Below are 21803 nucleotides of genomic sequence, written 5' to 3' on the forward strand. Positions count from 1 at the left end.
ATATATATATATATATATGTGTATGCATGAAAACATATATATTTGTTTTATTGTACAATACAAATATACAGTACATAAAGGCACCTTCTAACTATACTGGACTCTACTTTCCAGTTTTAATTTCAACATTCAATGTATCGTTGGCTGTCTCTCCCTCCTAGTTGGTTTGAAACATTCGCCATCTGAATTATACTGTTCAACAACGCCTGTTTATATCCTCTATATCCCCCATCTTCTCTCTCTGTATATATATATCCCTCACCCCCTCTCTCTGTGTATATATATATATATATCCCTCACCCCTCTCTCCGATCCAAGTCATGCAGCAGGGATCCACTGTAGTTCCTCCTGGGCCATCCCTCCATCTCCTCTTCCTCTTCCTGTCCTCTTCCTCTCCTCTCCTGCCCTCCCCCCCTCCTCTCCTGCCCTCCCCCTCCTCTCCTGCCCTCCCCCTCCTCTCCTCTCCTGCTTTACCCCTTCCTTCCTCTCCTGCCCTCCCTCTCCCCTCCTCCCTCCCCCCTCCTCTCCTGCCCTCCCCTCCTCCCTCTCCTTTCTCTAGTCCTCAGTACTGAGCCATGCGGCAGGTATCCAATGTGGTCCCTCCTGAGCCAGCTGTATGTCATTGAACAGCTTCATACAGGCATCCTGCAGCTCCTCGTTGACTATGACGCGGTCGAAGTACTGACCGTACTTCCCCTCCATGAACCTGGCAGCATCCTCCATCTCCTCAAAGTCAACATCCTGAGGGGAAGGAGGAAGAGGGGTGGGGGGAAGGAGAGGCCAGGGAGGAGGAAGGGCCAGGGAGGTGTGGAGGAAGGGCCAGGGAGGTGCGGAGGAGGGGCCAGGGAGGAGCAGAGGAGGGGCCAGGGAGGAGCAGAGGAGCCAGGGAGGAGCGGAGGAGGGGCCAGGGAGGAGCAGAGGGGCCAGGTTGGTGTGGAGGAGGGGCCATGGAGGAGCAGAGGAGGGGCCAGGGAGGAGCAGAGGGGCCAGGGAGGAGCAGAGGGGCCAGGGAGGAGCAGAGGGGCCAGGGAGGAGCAGAGGGGCCAGGGAGGAGCGGGGAGGGGCCAGGGAGGAGCGGAGGAGGGGCCAGGGAGGAGCCAGACAGCATTATAAAAACAGAGGAACTCAAGCGTGTCTGACAAGACAGAATATGAGCAGGCAGGTCAGTATAGTATACTATAGTAAATTTGAACGCATCAACATCAAATATATACACAAACCATTAAGAAAACCTTCCTGCGTCTATGTCATGGAAAAAGCAGGGGGTCCATAATGTTTTATCTATAGGGATGTGCATCTGGGCTCCAATACGATACAGGAACGATACAATTCATGGGGATTTGGTTTGATTAGAGAACGAATCGATTCGAATCGGTTCAATGCGATACGATTCAATGCACTAACATTTGTTGCATAAACACATTAATGTTAAACACTCAACCGTAAGGCTCTCCAGAGGGTAGTGAGGTCTGCACAACGCATCACCGGGGCAAACTACCTGCCCTCCAGGACACCTACACCACCCGATGCTACAGGAAGGCCATAAAGATCATCAAGGACATCAACCACCCGAGCCACTGCCTGTTCACCCCGCTGCCATCCAGAAGGCGAGGTCAGTACAGGTGCATCAAAGCTGGGACCGAGAGACTGAAAAACAGCTTCTATCTCAAGGCCATCAGACTGTTAAACAGCCACCACTAACATTGAGTGGCTACTGCCAACACACTGTCAATGACACTGACTCTACTCCAGCCACTTTAATCATGGGAATCGATGGGAAATGATGTAAATATATCACTAGCCACTTTAAACAATGCTACCTTATATAATGTTACTTACCCTACATTGTTCATCTCATATGCATACGTTGATACTGTACTCTATATCATCGACTGCATCCTTATGTAATACATGTATCACTAGCCACTTTAACTATGCCACTTGGTTTACATACTTATCTCATATGTATATACTGTACTCGATATCATCTACTGTATCTTGCCTATGCTGCTCTGTACCATCACTCATTCATATATCCTTATGTACATATTCTTTATCCCCTTACACTGTGTATGACAGTAGTTTTTTTGGAATTGTTAGTTAGATTACTTGCTCGTTATTACTTCATTGTCGGAACTAGAAGCACAAGCATTTCGCTACACTCGCATTAACATCTGCTAACCATGTGTATGTGACAAATAAAATTTGATTTGATTTGATTTGATGTTCCATTCTAAATTAAAACCTGCTGCTGATGGAGATCATGAGCCGGGTCTCCGAGCCGGGCCTCTCCGAGCCGGGCCTCCCAAAGCTGGGCCTCCCAGAGCCGGATCTGTCTGAGCAGGGCCTCTCTGAGCTTAATCTGTCTGAGCTGGGCCTCTCTGAGCCGGGCCTCCCGAGCTGGGCCTCTCCGAGCTGGATCTGTCTGAGCAGGGCCTCTCTGAGCTTAATCTGTCTGAGCTGGGCCTCTCTGAGCTGAATCTGTCTGAGCTGGGCCTCTCTGAGCTGAATCTGTCTATGTTTGTCTACCACCCCACTACCACTATCAGATTAGAGCCATAAAGGACACTAGACATCTACCACCCCACTACCACTATCAGATTAGGGTGGGCAATGTAGCCTATGTGTTTTTTGTCCCCACAACGTTGAAATCACCATCACTAATTAACTTGTCATTTTTGCAGATGAAGTGCTTCAGTTGGTAATGTATCAATATGTACTGTTTGCGGATTAGCCTGTGAATTTATACTGTAGCACAACTTTGTATTTCACCCCCATCTCAAAATCAAATGATTTTGACTATTTGGGAGTTTTTAGTGAGTTTATTTTCTCTGCCTGCTTTGGCCATGCAGTGCGCCTCGCAGAGTGATTGCTTGTCCTCGTTATGAAATTATCAACTTTACCCTGTATATCTAAAAAAATGACCATATACACTGACTGTTTATAGGAAAACGACCACGACTATTGCGGATGGTGAACCTGTGCAATCAAAAATATATATATTGAAAACCCCATTCAGTAGGTTTCAACCAGATGTGTCTCAGATTTATTTTATTCTGGTAAAACACACAATAGCCAATTACATAGGTTTGTCACTCAACTAATAAAGCCTAATATCACGCAAGACATTTGAGGATTTCAATGCTGAAGGTGCCGCAAGATCAGGAACACGCCTTCCATGACCTGATGTTGGTCAGCGGGCCGAAGCACAGCCCGCAGTTTAACTAGGCTACTGATATTGGCTGGATTTTGTTTCAGCAAAATGACTTGTAGATCAATGGATGTCAATACAGTTACCCTGTGTACCCAGTTACACGCAGTTCGACACTGAAGGAAAGGTCGTCGGTTTACACAAAAGATGAGGTATTTTCGGAAATGGTAGAAAGAAAGTATGAGGAAAACATTTGATTAAATCTGCGATTTGTAACAGTACTATCTTAAATATTTGAATCGCGACCGATGCGTACCGATGAATTTTACAACCCTAATTATCTACATTCAAAAGGGATGGCCTGAGAGTGACAACACGTTCATCTCACTTTAAAAGGTCTGTTGACAACACAGCTGGTGATGATGCGTGCATCCCTCCGTGTCTGTCTCAGTCGTTCTGAACTGGGAGGCTTTATAAAGATGACATAAGGCTTGAACGTCTTATTCCTCACGGACAGGATGCTCTGAAAGACACAATACATACACACATACTGTATAAAATAAATGTATAAATGAATAGTCGGAAGTTTACATACACTTATAGTTTTGGTCGGTTAGGACGGTTAGGTCGGTTAGGACATCTACTTTGTGCATGACACAAGTAATTTTTCCAACAATTATTTACAAATAGATTTTTTCACTTATAATTCACTGTATCACAATTCCAGTAGGTGAGAAGTTTACATACACTAAGTTGACTGTGCCTTCAAACAGCTTAGACAATTGCAGAAAATGATGTCATGGCTTTAGAAGCTTCTGATAGGCTAATTGACATAATTTGAGTCTATTGGTGGTGTACTGACGTAGCAGAATCAGAATTAGTAACATTGATAAATAAGATGTTTTATTTACTTTCATAAATATGCTTATGTGGCGAAAAAAGTCACTTGGGGCCCAGAGAGGGGAGAGGATTGTCTTCATATGTGAGTGTACCTGTTAAACCTTGTGAAGGGCTCCACAATGTCTGTGCACCATTTGTGGGAGGAGTATGGCAGTGTCTGGAACCATTGTATGTCCCCTCTGATGTTGCCCTTATCTTGACCTAGTATATGACCTAGAGGCTCACTCCCCTCAGTGAGCTTGTCCAGGTGGGGGACAATTGATATATGCCATTGGATGAGATAATGTTTTTGTACTATGTTGTACCAAAAACGAGATGAGAACTTCGTTTAGGAGACCAAACTCAACAATAATTTATAGCTAATGCTGTCTGGCTGTGGGATACTCCTCTCTCAAGTAAAAATCTTCCTTTGTGCGGTTTTCCTAAGACCTGTGGTTCGTCATTGTGAGTTGGGAGGGGTGGATCTTTGCTATAAAGATCTCAGTTGCCATTATGGTGACACTCTCAGAATTCATTTATAGACACTGAATTGATCTGAGAGTCTGAAATGTCTAGTGTTGTCTAGTATTCACTAGGAATGGTGAAAAACTGAGTTTAAATGTATTTGGTGAAAGGTGTATGTAAACTTCAGACTTCAACTCTATTAGAAACTTAATTTTAATCAAATTTTTACTATTTAACAATGAATCCTTTTCCCTGCTGTGATAAAAGATAGATACAGGAGTAAATATATATATAACTTACATGTGGCTCAGTGTCTATAACACACATCCTTCCACTGTCTATCACGTCTTTGACAGCATCAATACTGGTCCCATATAGATGACCTTTATATTCACCGTACTCCAGGAACCTAGGACAGACCAAAGATACTCTATAAAACTCATGACCTGTATTACAGCTATATTACAACTGCGTATATAACAACTATGATAAACCCATGAAATACCCCAATGGATTCTGTTTCATCTCTTATGAAATGACTGTTGATTCAGAAACAGGAAGTAAGGTCAATCCTGCCAGGTCGCAAGGTCAATCCTGCCATGACGCAAAAGAGGTTTCTAACTCCAAAGGGTCATTTTGTTACGTTACAGCCTTATTCTAAAATGGATTAAATAAATAATATCCCTCATCAATCTACACACAATACCCCATAAAGAAAAAGCTAAACTGTTTTTTAGAAATGTTTGCAAATGTATTAAAAAATGTATAATAAAACCTTGGGTATTCAGACCCTTTGCTATGAGACTCGAAATGGAGATCAGGTAGATGCTGTTTCCATTGATCATCCTTGAGATGTTTCTTCAACTTGATCTGAGTCCACCTGTGGTAAATTCAATTGATTGGATATGATTTGGAAAGGCACACACCTGCCTATATAAGGTCCCACAGTTGACAGTGCATGTCAGAGCAAAAACCAAGCCATGAGGTTGAAGGAATTGTCCATAGAGCTCCGAGACAGGATTGTGTCAAGGCACAGATCTGGGGAAGGGGACCAAAACATTTCTGCAGCATTGAAGGTCCCCAAGAGCACAGTGGCCTCCATCATTCTTAAATGGAAAAAGTTTCGAACCACCAAGACTCTCAGCAGGCCGCCCAGCCAAACTGGGCAATCGGGGGAGAAGGGCCGGGCCTTGGTCAGAGAGGTGACCTAGAACCCGATGGTCACTCTGACAGAGATCTAGAGTTCCTCTGTGGAGATGGGAAAATCTTCCAGAAGGACAACCATCTCTGCAGCACTCCACCAATCAGGCCTAAAGTACTAAAGTACCATGAGAAACAAGAGTCTCTGGTCTGATGAAACCAAGATTGAACTCTTCGGCCTGAATGCCAAGCATCACGTCTGGAGGGAACCTGGCACCATCCCTACGGTGAAGTGGTAGCATCATGCTGTGGGGATGTTTTTCAGTGGAAAGGACTGGGAGACTAGTCAGGATCTAGGGAAAGTTCAATGGAGCAAAGTAGAGAGAGATCCTTGATGAAAACCTGCTCCAGAGCACTCAGGACCTCAGAATAGGGAGGAGGTTCACCTTCAAACAGAACAACAACCCTAAGCACACAGCCAAGACAAAGCAGGAGTGGCTTCGGGACAAGTCTCTGAATGTCCTTGAGTGGCCCAGCCAGAGCCCGGACTTGAACCCCATTGAACATCTCTGGAGAGACCAGACAATAGCTGTACAGCAAGGCTCCTCATCCAACCTGACAGAGCTTGAGAGGATCTGCAGAGAAGAATGTGATAAATTTCCTAAGTACAGCTGTGCCAAGCTTGTAGCGTCATACCCAAGAAGACTCAAGGCTGTAGTCGCTGCCAAATGTGCTTCAACAAAGTACTGAGAAAAGGGTCTGAATACTTATGTAAATGTGGTATTTCATATATATACAGTATATATGTATTTTCTTTACATTTGCAAAAATGTCTAAAAACCTGTTTTTGCTTCGTCATTATGGGGTACTGTGTGTAGATTGATAATGAACAATTTAATCCATTTTCGAATAAGAGCGTAAGTAGCATAACCAAATAACCAAATGTGGAAAAAGGGAAGGGGTACTTTCCGAATGCACCGTATAATATCACATTTTACATTTGAGTCATCTAACAGACGCTCCTATCCGGGTACGAGTTACATTTGAGTCATCTAACAGACGCTCCTATCCGGGTACGAGTTACATTTGAGTGATGTAACAGACGCTCCTATCCGGTACGAGTTACATTTGAGTCATCTAACAGACGCTCCTATCCGGGTACGAGTTACATTTGAGTCATCTAACAGACGCTCCTATCCGGGTACGAGTTACATTTGAGTGATGTAACAGACGCTCCTATCCGGGTACGAGTTACATTTGAGTGATGTAACAGACGCTCCTATCCGGGTACGAGTTACATTTGAGTCATCTAACAGACGCTCCTATCCGGGTACGAATTACATTTGAGTGATGTAACAGACGCTCCTATCCGGGTACGAGTTACATTTGAATCATCTAACAGACGCTCCTATCCAGGTACGAATTACATTTGAGTGATGTAACAGACGCTCCTATCTGGGTACGAGTTACATTTGAGTGATGTAACAGACGCTCCTATCCGGGTACGAGTTACATTTGAGTCATGTAACAGACGCTCCTATCTGGGTACGAGTTACATTTGAGTCATCTAACAGACGCTCCTATCTGGGTACGAGTTACATTTGAGTCATCTAACAGACGCTCCTATCTGGGTACGAGTTACATTTGAGTGATGTAACAGACGCTCCTATCCAGGTACGAGTTACATTTGAGTGATGTAACAGACGCTCCTATCCAGGTACGAGTTACATTTGAGTCATGTAACAGACGCTCCTATCCGGGTACGAGTTACATTTGAGTCATGTAACAGACGCTCCTATCCGGGTACGAGTTACATTTGAGTGATGTAACAGACGCTCCTATCCAGGTACGAGTTACATTTGAGTCATGTAACAGACGCTCCTATCCGGGTTTACATTTGAGTCATGTAACAGACGCTCCTATCCGGGTACGAGTTACATTTGAGTGATGTAACAGACGCTCCTATCCAGGTACGAGTTACATTTGAGTGATGTAACAGACGCTCCTATCCAGGTACGAGTTACATTTGAGTCATGTAACAGACGCTCCTATCCGGGTACGAGTTACATTTGAGTCATGTAACAGACGCTCCTATCCGGGTACGAGTTACATTTGAGTGATGTAACAGACGCTCCTATCCAGGTACGAGTTACATTTGAGTGATGTAACAGACGCTCCTATCCGGGTACGAGTTACATTTGAGTCATGTAACAGACGCTCCTATCCGGGTACGAGTTACATGAGCAATTAGCGTTAAGGATGTCTACAGATTTTTCACCTTGTCGGCACAGGGATTCGAACCGGCGACCTTTCGCTTACTGGCCCAATGCTCTTAACCGCTAGTCTAAGTGGTAGGCTACTTGGAAATCATTAGAACTAATATGAAAACAAATCACTAGCATTACCTGTGGTTGCACACCATGTAATCAAACAGCTCTTTGGTGACAAAGTTATATTCTTTTCCTGTCCCCTCTCCATCTCTGGCTGGTCGCGTTGTGTCTGAGGACGACGACAGAAAACACATCAATACAGAATTACAACCAACCTCTATCACATCACAACATAACACCACAGAGGACAACCACTAAAGCACAATAACATCAATCAGAACAGACCGAAAGTCCAGTTATGTGACAAGATAAAATGCCATAGAGGGGATTGGATACATAGAGGAGACATAGAGGAGTCATAGAGGTTAAATACAGTACAGAGATACATAGAGGAGTCATAAAGGAGACATACAGTACAGAGATACATAGAGGATACATATAGTACAGAGATACATAGAGGAGTCATAGAGGTTAAATACAGTACAGAGATACAGTGGGGCAAAAAGTATTTAGTCAGCCACCACAAGTTCTCCCACTTAAAAAGATACAGAGGCCTGTATTTTCACATAGATACATAGGAGTCATAGAGGAGACATACAGTACAGAGATACATAGAGGAGTCATAGAGGATACATACAGTACAGAGATGCAGAGAGGAGATATAGAGGATACATACAGTACAGAGATACATAGAGGATACATACAGTACAGAGATACATAGAGGAGATATAGAGGATACATACAGTACAGAGATACATAGAGGCAAAGTACAGAGATACATAGAGGAGTCATAGAGGATACATACAGTACAGAGATACATAGAGGAGTCATAGAGGATACATACAGTACAGAGATGCATAGAGGAGATATAGAGGATACATACAGTACAGAGATACATAGAGGAGTCATAGAGGATACATACAGTACAGAGATACATAGAGGAGTCGTAGAGGATACATGCAGTACAGAGATACATAGATGAGTCATAGAGGATACATACAGTACAGAGATGCTTAGAGGAGTCAGAGGCTACATACAGTACAGAGATGCATAGAGGAGACGTACAGGCTACATACAGTACAGAGATACATAGAGGAGTCATATAGGATACATACAGTACAGAGATACATAGAGGAGTCAGAGGTTACATACAGTACAGAGATACATAGAGGAGTCGTAGAGGATACATACAGTACAGAGATACATAGAGGATACATACAGTACAGAGATACATAGAGGAGATGTAGAGGATACATACAGTACAGAGATACATAGAGGAGATGTAGAGGATACATACAGTACAGAGATACATAGAGGAGTCAGAGGTTACATACAGTACAGAGATACATAGAGGATACATACAGTACAGAGATACATAGAGGAGACACATAGAGGATACATACAGTACAGAGATACATAGATGAGTCATATAGGATACATACAGTACAGAGATACATAGAGGAGTCAGAGGTTACATACAGTACAGAGATACATAGAGGATACATACAGTACAGAGATACATAGAGGAGATGTAGAGGATACATACAGTACAGAGATACATAGAGGAGTCGTAGAGGATACATACAGTACAGAGATACATAGAGGAGACATAGAGGATACATACATTACAGAGATACATAGAGGAGACATATGGTCTGATGCTGTAACATTAAGATTTTCCTTCACTAGAACTAGGGTGCCCAGCCCCGAACTATGAAAAACATTTCCTCATCCACCAAACTTTACATTTGGCACTATGCATTGGGGCAGGTAGCGTTCTCCTGCCATTCGACAAACCCAGATTCGTAAGTGGGACTGCCAGATGGTGAAGCCTGATTCATCACTCCAGAGAATGCATTTCCACTACTCCAGAGTTCAGCGAGCTTTACACCACTCCAGCTGACACTTGGCATTGTGATCTTAGGCTTGTGTGCGGCAGCTCGGCCATGGAAACCCATTTCATAAAGCTCCATACAAACAGGTATTTTGTTGACGTTGCTTCCAGAGGCAGTTTGGAACTCGGTAGTGAGAGTTGCAACTGAGGACAGAGGATTTTTACGCTCTACACGAGGTCCCGTTCTGTGAGCTTGTGTGGCCTACCACTTCACGGCTGAGCCGTTGTTGCTCCAAGGCATTTCCACTTCACAATAACAGCACTTACAGTTGACCGGGGCAGCTCTAGCAGGGCAGACAGTTGACGAACTGGCATCCTATGACGGTGCCACATTAAGTCACTGAGCTCTTCAGTAAGGCCATTCTACTGACAATGTTTGTCTATGGAGATTGCAGGGCTGTGTGCTCGATTTTACACACCTGTCAGCAACGGGTGTGGCTGAAATAGAACCCACTCATTTGAATAGGTGTCCACATACACTATACAGTGGGGCAAAAAAGTATTTAGTCAGCCACCTATTGTGCAAGTTCTCCCACTTAAAAAGATGAGAGAGGCCTGTAATTTTCATCATAGGTACACTTAAACTATGACAGACAAAATGAGAAAAGAAATCCAGAAAATCACATTGTAGGATTTTTTTATGAATTTATTTGCAAATTATGGTGGAAAATAAGTATTCGTTACATGCTGAGTACTTAACAGGAGAACGGTGAAATTCACGTACTTGTTGTAATTGTATTGTAATGTGCCCCTGACTATCCATTTTTAAATACAAGAAAATGGTGTAGTCTGGTTTGCTTCATGGAAGGAATTTTAAATGATTTATACTTTTTAACTTCTACTTTTGATACTTAAGTATAGTTTAGCAATTACATTTAACGTTGACACTTAAGTATATTTAAACCCAAAGACTTTTCCTCAAGTAGTATTTTACTGGGTGACTTTTCCTCAAGTAGTATTTTACTGGGTGACTTTTCCTCAAGTAGTATTTTACTGGGTGACTTTTACTCAAGTAGTATTTTACTGGGTGACTTTTCCACAAGTAGTATTTTACTGGGTGACTTTTCCACAAGTAGTATTTTACTGGGTGACTTTTCCTCAAGTAGTATTTTACTGGGTGACTTCCACTTTTACTTAAAGTAACTTTCTATGAAGGTATCTATACTTTAACTCCAGTTTGACAATTGGGTACTTTTTCCATCACTGAATATAAACATATGATACTAGACACTACAGATAATATCTGATAATATCACTACAGGTAATATAAACTTACGAGGCACAGCTCCCTGGAAGGTGTGTGGGTTGAGTTTGATCAGTCTTTTCCTGAGTTCATTCACCCCTACACCAGAAGGACCTGTAGAAACACACATTGTCAGCCCTACACCACTACAGTAGATGTGATACCCCAACCTATAAGCTGTGTGTGTGTGTGTGTGTGTGTAAGACTGTCTCAGAGGGTTTAGGAAGACTCATTTCTGTTTCCCCTGTGACAAAGGACAATAACAAATCATTTATCATCATCTTTTGATACAGAACATAAACAATATATAAGCAGTGAGCTCCTCACCTACGAGGATGATCAGTCTGTGCGGGTCGTCAGGTCGTCTCTGGTAGCTGACCACCTCTTCATAGGGGCTGGACAGAGCCGAGGTGTTGGGAGAACAGGAGTAGCAGGATTGGCGACGCGTACGGTGGGTCATTCTCCGCCACAGACGGAAACTACGGCGGAATCCCGCTGGAAACAACAATAACAACAACAATAACAAGATTAACATCATCAACAACAACAATAACAACTACAAGATTAACTCATCAAGATTAACATCATCAACAACAACAATAACGACTACAAGATTAACATCATCAACAACAACAATAACGACTACAAGATTAACATCATCAACAACAACAATAACGACTACAAGATTAACATCATCAACAACAACAATAACGACTACAAGATTAACATCATCAACAACAACAATAACGACTACAAGATTAACATCATCAACAACAACAATAACGACTACAAGATTAACATCATCAACAACAATAACGACTACAAGATTAACATCATCAACAACAACAATAACGACTACAAGATTAACATCATCAACAACAACAATAACGACTACAAGATTAACATCATCAACAACATAAAAACTGTAAATCTATGGTGCAAGCATCGTTAGCTTACAAAAAACTAGGATGATTGATTAATAAAAGTGTTAATGAATTTGTCAATCAAAAAACATCTTACAGATGTAGATGCCACCCATCGTATGTGCTCCTTCTTCAGCCTCTTCGGGATACACTGGGAACATTCATTACAATGTTATTATATACGGGGCCTTCAGGAAGTATTCATACCCCGAGACTTATTACACATTTTGTTGTGTTACAGCCTGAATTCAAAATGGATTAAATAGTCTTTCTCATCTACCCACAATACCCCATAATGACAAAGTGAAAACATGGTTTTAGATTTTTCTGGGTCAGTCTCTACGAGCTGTGAGTCTTCTGGGTCAGTCTATAAGAGCTGTGAGTCTTCTGGGTCAGTCTCTACGAGCTGTGAGTCTTCTGGGTCAGTCTCTACGAGCTGTGAGACTTCTGGGTCATTCTATAAGAGCTGTGAGACTTCTGGGTCAGTCTATAAGAGCTGTGAGACTTCTGGGTCAGTCTCTAAGAGCTGTGAGTCTTCTGGGTCAGTCTCTAAGAGCTGTGAGTCTTCTGGGTCAGTCTATACGAGCTGTGAGTCTTCTGGGTCAGTCCAGAAGAACTGTGAGTCTTCTGGGTAAGTCTATAAGAACTTTCCACACCTGGATTGTGCAACATTTGCCCATGATTCTTTTCCAAATTCTTCAAGCTCTGTCAAATTGGTTGTTGATCATTATTAGATAACCATTTTCAGGTCTTGCCACAGATTTTCAAGCAGATTTAAGTCAAATCTATAACTCTATAAGTATCTCCAGTGTAAATTTGGCCTTGTGTTTTATGTTATTGTCCTGCTGAAAGTGGAATTCATCTCCCAGGAAAGCAGACTGAACCAGGTTTTCCTCTAGGATTGTTCCTGTGCTTTATCCTGAAAAACTCCTCAGTCCTTAATGATTACAAGCATACCCATAACATGATGCAGCCACCACTATGCTTGAAAATATGGGCAGTGGTAATGTAATGTGTTGTATTGTATTGCCTCCAAACATAACACAAAGTAGTTGTAGTTTTAATTTAGTGCCTTTCAAAAAATTCTAAAAACATAATTCCACTTTGACATTATGGGTTATTGTGTGTAGGCTATTGACCAAAGAAATCTACATGTAATCAATTTTCAATTCAGGCTAGTAACACAACAAAATGTGGAAAAAGTCAAGGGGTGTGAATACTTTAATATTGTTTTATACCCTCCAAACCAAGAGAATACATACATAAATAACTACTACAGTAAACAGTCAAATGATAAATTGACAAAACGATTCACAACAAGAAATATGAATTGGTATATTGACCTTCTCTGAGGTCCTCTAGAATATCACAGCGATGGAAAATAAAGAGAAGGAAAAACCTTGTGAATAACGGTCTCTGTCTTTTCATCGTACAGATGAACCACAAAAGATACTGATGAACACTATATTGAAAGAAAACAGATCTACAGAATCTATCAAAACCATGCGTCTAATAAAAACTTACCTACCAGATTCAAAATCTTCTTCATCTAATAAAGACAGATAAAAAAAAAAGTGTTATTACGTCGCAATAGTAGTTAGTATACAACAGATTACTATAAGAGTGATATGGAATGAGGACGATGTGGCTACCTGCTATGGCACCATTCCCACTGTTGGTCTTAACGTCGTCCTCTGGAAGAGAAAACACAAGGTCAAACAGAGATCCTGCTACTGTCTCGGTCAAGACAAATCCAAGTCCCCCCCCACAAAAAAAGGTATTTGTTTATATATTGTACATACCATCACCAGCTATGCTCACTTTAGGGTCAGCAGTAGACAAAGGAAACAGAACTCATGATAAAGATATTTGGACAACCTGACTGAAACACCAAACACGCAAAAGAGGGTGGAGCTTTGTGGTCTATATTTTACAGAAGCTCTATGTATCTTATCTAGAATTCATACTATAGAGTGTTGTGACTTTGGCTATGGATATTCAGAGATAATTTACTGAACAATGACTTACATGCTTCTGATTTATTTAATTTGTTTTTTTTATCCTTTCCAAATGAACTGAATGAACCATTAAGGGTTTTTGACAGACAGATCCCTTGAATTTACTGTATCAGTAGTTATCATTAACAATTACATCAACAATAGTCTTAACAGTGAATTTACACAGGGGATCACGTCTTTCACGTGACACAAAGGGTTTATCCTGGAACTGTTGAAAACGAGAATTCGTTAAGGACTTACGAGAGAGTTTCTCTCTTTCTTTTGAATTAGCCCACTGGCTAATTATTTTGGCTGAGAAAACTCAGAATATGACAACAGGAAAAATATGCCAAGGCGCTATTCCTTTGGCAACACAGAATGAGCGTGTGCTCGTTATGGCATTTTCAGACCTCATGGTGGAGGCCGTTGTTTTATAGCTCAATGACACTACCGGTCAAAAAAAAAAATCGCAAATATAATAAAATAAAAAAAAATTGTTTAACACTTTTTGGTTACTACATGATTCCATATGTGTTATTTCATAGTTGTGATGTCTTCACTATTATTCTACAATGTAGAAAATAGTAAATCATCAAGACAAACCCTTGAATGAGTAGATGTTCTAAACCTTTGACCGGTACTGTGTGCTCGTTTTGTCCAGGTGGGAGTGTGATTGAGGTTGCATTATCTGTGGACCTGTTGGGTCGGTATGTGAATTGGAGTGGGTCTAGGGTTTCAGGGGTAATGGTGTTGATGTGAGCCATGACCAGCCTTTAGGCAGGTTATCTTTACTTTCTTGGCAACAGGGACTATGGTTGTCTGTTTGAAGCATGTAGGTATTACAGACTCGGTCAGGGAGAGGTTGAAAATGTCAGTGAAGACACTTGCCAGTTGGTCCATGCATGCTTTGAGTACACGTCCTGGTAATCAGTCTGGCCCTGCGGCCTTGTGAATGTTGACCTGTTACCAACCCTTAGTAAACTTTTGGAAAAAATTATGTTTGACCAGATACAATGCTATTTTACAGTAAACACATTGACAACAGACTTTCAGCATGCTGATAGGGAAGGACATTCAACATGCACCGGCACTTACACAAATGACTGATTGGCTGAGAGAAATTGATGATAAAAAGTGGTGGCTGTCTTGTATGACTTCAGTGCGGCTTTTGACATTATCGATCATAGTCAGCTGCTGGTAAAACGTATCTGTTATGTCTTTACATCCCCTTCTATGAGCAGCTAACCGATCGCTGCAGCTGTACATAGTCTATCAGTAAATAGCCCACCCATTTTTACCTACCTCATCCCCATACTGTTTTTATTTATTTACTTTTCTGCTCTTTTGCACACCAATATCTCTACCTGTACATGACCATCTGATCATTTATCACTCCAGTGTTAATCTGCAAAATTGTAATTATTATTATTATTCGCCTACCTCCTCATGCCTTTTGCACACAATGTATATAGATTCCCCTTTTTTTTCTACTGTGTTATTGACTTGTTAATTGTTTACTCCATGTGTAACTCTGTGTTGTCTGTTCACACTGCTATGCTTTATCTTGGCCAGGTCGCAGTTGCAAATGAGAACTTGTTCTCAACTGGCCTACCTGGTTAAATAAAGGTGAAATAAAAATGTAAAAAATAAAAACACCGAGGGTTGTGTTTTCAAAAATAATCATTCCCCAGAGGGTTACTTTTCTTTTTTAAAAACTAACAGAACACCAACACTATACACGAGGGTGTTCTTTAAAGAGCTGGAAGAATCCTCCTCAAAATTTGTATAAATCATTCCCCAAAACCTCAACTAAATCTTGTAATGAATAATGTGGAAAATGAGCAAGTTGAGGTGACATAACTGCTTGGAGTAACCCTGGATTGTAAACTGTCATGGTCAAAACATATTGATACAACAGTAGCTAAGATGGGGAGAAGTCTGTCTATAATAAAGCGCTACTCTACATTCTTAACAACACTATCAACAAGGCAGGTTCTACAGGTCCTAGTTTTGTCACACCTGGATTACTGTCCAGTTGTGTGGTCAGTTCCAAACAAAGAGGGATTTAGGAAAATTACAATTGTCTCAGAACAGGGCAGCACGGCTGGCCCTTAAAGACACACGGAGCGCTAATAATAATAATATGCAAATCTCTCATGGTTCAAAGTGGAGGGAAGCAGTAACATTCGATTTAAAAACAGATAAAAATGCACTTTAAGGAGCAGCAGGGACGTTGAAGAGACACAAACAGGTACAGACACATGTACACATGGATTTCGTATTGTAGATATGTGGTAGTAGAGTAGTGGCCTGAGGGCACACACTTAATATATTGTGAAAAGTGATATGGGATGTAATGTCATGTAATATTTTTAATTGTAAATAACTGCCTTAATGTTGCTGGACCCCAGGAAGAGTAGCTGCTGCCTTGGTAGTGGGGGAAGATCCTTGGTATAATAAACCCCAGGAAGAGTAGCTGCTGCCTTGGCAGGAACTAACGGGATCCATAATAAACCCCAGGAAGAACTGGGATCCAGGAACTAACTGGGACAATAAACCCCAGGAAGAGTAGCTGCTGCCTTGGCAGGAACTAATGGGGATACATAATAAACCCCAGGAAGAGTAGCTGCTGCCTTGGCAGGAACTAATGGGGATCCATAATACACCCCAGGAAGAGTAGCTGCTGCCTTGGCCTAATGGGGATCCATAATAAACCCCAGGAAGAGTAGCTGCTGCCTTGGCAATGGGGGATCCATAATAAACCCCAGGAAGAGTAGCTGCTGCCTTGGCAGGAACTAATGGGGATCCATAATAAACCCCAGGAAGAGTAGCTGCTGCCTTGGCAGGAACTAATGGGGGTCCTTAATGAATACAGCTAGTGTGGGAATTAAAACAGAGTGCATAGTATAGGTGATACTATAGGTGTACAGACAGTCTAAGAGTAGGATGTTCGTGCTGTTACTCACAGGGTTTGATGCAGGTGTGGGCCTGGAAAGGCTGTGACCACCACGTCTCCCTCTGTTTGCTGCACAATGGAGACCAGAGAGGTCAGGGGGTTAAAGCATCAACAACAACACCAAAAACATCCCTGAAACTTAAGTCGATCTCAGATCGATTGTCTGCGTAGCCAAGGTAACCTACCTTTTCATGTAAAAAAAAAAACGGTCCGTTTTTTAAATTATATAAATGTCATTATATCGGAGTTGGGTTTTTTGGCCTAAAAATGACCTCTTCCATGCTCTGATGGCGCTGTAACCTAGTAGCTGCTGGTATGAGGCCTACATTCAGACAGTCACTGTGCTCACGCTCCCAATTCTAATCTACGTTCACAGTGCATGTCCGAAAACGTCGACATGAAAAAATCCTATGACTGAAACTTCCCAGGTGGGCCTGGGAGGGCATAGGCCCAACCCACTGTGGAGAGAGGTCCAGCCAATCAGAATCCATTTTTTTCTGCACATGAAATATGGGACCAACAATTTACATGCTGTGTTTATATTTTCGTTCAGTCTATATGACAGAAATCCGTCGCAGTGACCTATACTCCTTCACTGATTTGATCACACTGAACATACACTTATTCGATTTAGTGACCTTTATAACTGTGCTGTGTTGGTCTGGCTACGGGTTCAATTAGGAGTCTTCCAGGGTTGGGGTCAATTCCATTATCATTTAGTCAATTAAGGAAGTAAACTGATTGACTGAATTGAAATGGAATTGATCCCAGGTGGTGTCCCACCTCTTGTGAAGGCTGTTGTCTGTCTGTCTGTCTGTCTGTCTGTCTGTCTGTCTGTCTGTCTGTCTGTCTGTCTGTCTGTCTGTCTGTCTGTCTGTCTGTCTGTCTGTCTGTCTGTCTGTCTGTCTGTCTGTCTGTCTGTCTGTCTGTCACCCCCACCTCTTGAGCAGACTGGTGGAGGGGATGAGGCCGGCGCAGGCTGAGGCACTGGGAAGCTTCCTAGCCTGCCACCAGTGGATGTCTGTCTGGTCGACTATCTCCAGCAGGTCTCCTCTACTGAAGACCATGCCAGCGTCAGGACAGGGGATCGCTGGGTCCTGCAGGGGGCAGTAGTCTGCCATGGCCCGCACATACAGCTGAGGAGAGAGAAGAAGAAGCAGCAGCAGAAGAAGAAGAAGAAGAAGAAGAAGAATAAGAAGAAGAAGAAGAATAAGAAGAAGCAGAAGAAGAAGAAGCAGAAGAAGAAGCAGAAGAAGAAGAAGAAGAAGAAGAAGCAGAAGAAGCAGAAGAAGCAGAAGAAGAAGAAGAAGAAAAGCAAACAGAAGAAGCAAGCAGAATTAAGAAGAAACTAGAAGAAGAAGAAGCAGCAGAAGAAGAAGAAGCTATTGAAGAAGAAGAAGCAGCAGAAGAAGAAGAAGCAGAAGAAGCAGAAGAAGAAGAAGCAGAAGCAGAAGAAGCAGAAGCAGAAGAAGAAGCAGAAGAAGAAGCAGAAGAAGCAGCAGAAGAAGAAGAAGCAGAAGCAGAAGAAGCAGAAGAAGAAGAAGAAGAAGAAGAAGAAGCAGAAGAAGAAGAAGCAGAAGAAGCAGAAGCAGAAGAAGAAGAAGAAGCAGAAGAAGAAGTTGGAGCGGAGAGGAGGGACATGAGTAAACAAACAACATGCTATTAGGAAACTACCTGGACTATTGAGAGATTGTTATGGTGACCTCACCAAGGCTGGCTTTTGGGTCTTAGTTGATTGTGGTGTGTTTGGAATCACTTTGAACAAAATAGTGCCTTGAGATTGGACCTAGAGGGATGAGTTTAAAACAGAACAATAAAGAGACGAGAGAAGACGAGAGACAGAGAGAGAGGGAGAGAAGACAAGAGAGACATAGAGAGAGACATACAGTATATATATATATGGAGAGAGAGAGAGAGAGACAGAGAGAGAAGACTAGAGAGATACATAGAAAGAGAGAGTGAGGAGTGAGTGAGTGAGTGAGTGAGTGAGTGAGTGAGTGAGTGAGTGAGTGAGTGAGTGAGTGAGTGAGTGAGTGAGTGAGTGAGTGAGTGAGTGAGTGAGTGAGTGAGAGAGAGAGAGAGAGAGAGAGAAAGAGAAAGAGAGAGAGAAAGAGAGAGAAAGAGAGAGAGAAAGAGAGAGAGAGAGAAAGAGGAGGAGAATAACTGACCAGTATCTGTATGACCTGTTCTGGGTCCAGTCCTTCTACAGGGTTCCCATTCACCTCCACCAGCAGATCCCCTGGATGCAGAAGACCTGCACAAACACAGTAAGGAAACCTTGGATCCACAACTTGATCTTACAGACTCAGGCAGCCTTAAGTCGCTAAGAGGTTTTATAGAGATAATCATGACTGTACAAGTAAATTCTAGTCTCTCAAGTCAGGCAATTGTTTCTATATTAGCCACAAAAAAAGCACACAAGGCTAGGTGGAAGTCAAGGCTAGGTGGAAATCAAGGCTAGGTGGAAGTCAAGGCTAGGTGGAAGTCAAGGCTAGGTGGAAGTCAAGGCTAGGTGGAAGTCAAGGCTAGGTGGAAGTCATGGCTAGGTGGAAGTCAAGGCTAGGTGGAAGTCAAGGCTAGGTGGAAGTCAAGGCTAGGTGGAAGTCAAGGCTAGGTGGAAGTCAAGGCTAGGTGGAAGTCAAGGCTAGGTGGAAGTCAAGGCTAGGTGGAAGTCAAGGCTAGGTGGAAGTCAAGGCTTGGTGGAAGTCAAGGCTAGGTGGACGTAACGGTTAGATAAATGCACCAGGCAGAATTGTCACATTTGAGAAGAAAAGGTCAATAGTATGTGTGAATGAACCCAGTCAGACAGACTCACCACTGCGATCTGCAAGGCCTCCGTGTATCACCCGGGCTATGAATATCTCTCCTGTTTCCTCGTCCCTCTTTATTGTGGCTCCCTGGTGGGTACAAAATTTAAAAAAGTGATCACATGCATTTCTTTGACATAAAAAAGGCCCTAATTGAAGTGTTCTGTGTGAATGGAGACGAGACATGTTTCTGGTTCATGGGGAAAAGAGGAAAGCGATGACGATGGACACGATGAAGATGGACACGATGACGATGGACACGATGACGATCAACAAAACATGCCCCGTCAAGCTGATGGAGGTGGTGATGCAGGTAGGAGCTGATGTGATCAGGAGGAAATGAATGATATGAAACAGCAAGGAAAAGGAGGCAGATGGTGGTGATGATGATGATGATGGTGATGATGATGATGGTGATGATGATGATGGAAAGTTGAATCGAATTTTGAGAATGAAGAGATGCCAGAATGTGAGACAGAGTAAAACCAGTAACAAGGTAGAGACAAGATTAAAGGAGAGATAGTAAGTAAGGTTATACACTGCAATGACGGGATGTACCGCTGAACCTTTGACTGAGGTCACAGGAGGTCAACAGTCCAAATACAGGAGACAGAACCCTTGGGAATGATAACGCCGTCAACCGAGTTCAGGCTATTTACCTTTCACGGTTATGTTCGTTGTTGAAGACAGCAGAGCAGATGAAGGAGGAGAGGAGACCAGGATCCTGAGTGTTACTTCTTCTTCTTCTTACTGGAAAAGCATCCTGTGGTTTTCTGGTCCTCCTCTACTCCTGAACCTGAACCAGAGAACCCGTTGGAGAGATGGGCGTTACCAGGTCCCTGGAGAGGACCACTGATGGCCACCCTCCTCTTACCACTGCCCTTCTGACCCGAGACTGAGGAAGACTTCCTGGATATTGGAGGTGAGAGGTGACTATCCATATAGGCTACGATGGAGGATGAGGAGGAGGAAGAAGAGGAGGAAGAGGAGGTGAAAAAGTGGCTAGGGGGAGGAGATGGGAAGCGTTTGATTTGAGGGACGAAGAGGAGGTGGTGGAAGAGAGGGAGGTGAAGGGAAGAGTATGGGTCGAGGAGGAGGAGAGGGAGGTGAAGGGAAGAGTATGGGTTGATGAGGAGGAGGAGAGGGAGGTGAAGGGAAGAGCATGGGTTGAGGAGGAGGAGGTGGTCGAGGAGAGGGAGGTGAAGGGAAGAGTATGGGTCGAGGAGGAGGAGAGGGAGGTGAAGGGAAGAGTATGGGTTGATGAGGAGGAGGAGGAGAACGGAAGAGTATGGGTTGAGGAGGAGTAGGTGGTGGAGGAGAGGGAGGTGAACGGAAGAGTATGGGTTGAGGAGGAGGTGGTGGTGGAGGAGAGGGAGGTGAACGGAAGAGTATGGGTTGAGGAGGAGGAGATGGTGGAGGAGAGGGAGGTGAAGGGAAGAGTATGGGTCGAGGAGGAGGAGGTGGTGGAGGAGAGGGAGGTGAACGGAAGAGTATGGGTTGAGGAGGAGGAGGAGAGGGAGGTGAAGGGAAGAGTATGGGTTGATGAGGAGGAGGAGGAGAGGGAGGTGAAGGGAAGAGTATGGGTTGAGGAGGAGGAGGAGGAGAGGGAGGTGAAGGGAAGAGTATGGGTTGAGGAGGAGGAGGTGGTGGAGGAGAGGGAGGTGAACGGAAGAGTATGGGTTGAGGAGGAGGAGGTGGTGGAGGAGAGGGAGGTGAACGGAAGAGTATGGGTTGAGGAGGAGGAGGAGGAGGAGGAGAGGGAGGTGAACGGAAGGGTATGGGTTGAGGAGGAGGAAGAGAAGAGGGAGGTGAACGGAAGAGTATGGGTTGAGGAGGAGGAAGAGAAGAGGGAGGTGAACGGAAGAGTATGGGTCGAGGAGGAGGCGGCGGAGGTGTGTCGTGAGACTTGGATTCAATAACGAGTCCCTGCAGTTTATCGACCACCTCCACTAACAAGTTGAGAGCTAGAGCATTCTCATCCACGCTATCTGACATCAGCTGCGTGGCAGACACCATCT

At 43.2% G+C, this 21803-nt stretch overlaps 1 protein-coding gene across 3 annotated transcripts in view; it reads right to left on the bottom strand.

The window, feature by feature from the left end:
- Nucleotides 1-546: 546 nt before the first annotated feature.
- The window catches only part of LOC121841035 (MAGUK p55 subfamily member 4), a 76631-nt gene continuing 55374 nt past the window's right edge, over nucleotides 547-21803 (bottom strand). Inside the window, exons 6-21 of one of the 3 annotated variants that reach the window (XM_042306963.1) lie at nucleotides 19794-19875; nucleotides 19147-19232; nucleotides 18687-18764; nucleotides 17918-18114; nucleotides 16989-17047; nucleotides 13828-13845; nucleotides 13678-13719; nucleotides 13554-13574; nucleotides 13369-13383; nucleotides 12123-12176; nucleotides 11430-11597; nucleotides 11136-11216; nucleotides 8041-8134; nucleotides 4796-4904; nucleotides 3540-3674; nucleotides 547-741 (exon numbers count right to left, since the gene is read on the bottom strand). In XM_042306963.1, coding sequence (XP_042162897.1) covers nucleotides 556-741; nucleotides 3540-3674; nucleotides 4796-4904; nucleotides 8041-8134; nucleotides 11136-11216; nucleotides 11430-11597; nucleotides 12123-12176; nucleotides 13369-13383; nucleotides 13554-13574; nucleotides 13678-13719; nucleotides 13828-13845; nucleotides 16989-17047; nucleotides 17918-18114; nucleotides 18687-18764; nucleotides 19147-19232; nucleotides 19794-19875 — 1425 coding nt within the window. In that variant the 3' untranslated portion in view covers nucleotides 547-555. The remainder of the gene's footprint in view (nucleotides 742-3539; nucleotides 3675-4795; nucleotides 4905-8040; nucleotides 8135-11135; nucleotides 11217-11429; nucleotides 11598-12122; nucleotides 12177-13368; nucleotides 13384-13553; nucleotides 13575-13677; nucleotides 13720-13827; nucleotides 13846-16988; nucleotides 17048-17917; nucleotides 18115-18686; nucleotides 18765-19146; nucleotides 19233-19793; nucleotides 19876-21803) is intronic. The other 2 variants (XM_042306965.1, XM_042306964.1) reach the window with 2 other exon arrangements.

Source organism: Oncorhynchus tshawytscha, linkage group LG26 (genome assembly GCF_018296145.1).
Source record: "Oncorhynchus tshawytscha isolate Ot180627B linkage group LG26, Otsh_v2.0, whole genome shotgun sequence".
Taxonomy (NCBI): domain Eukaryota; kingdom Metazoa; phylum Chordata; class Actinopteri; order Salmoniformes; family Salmonidae; genus Oncorhynchus; species Oncorhynchus tshawytscha.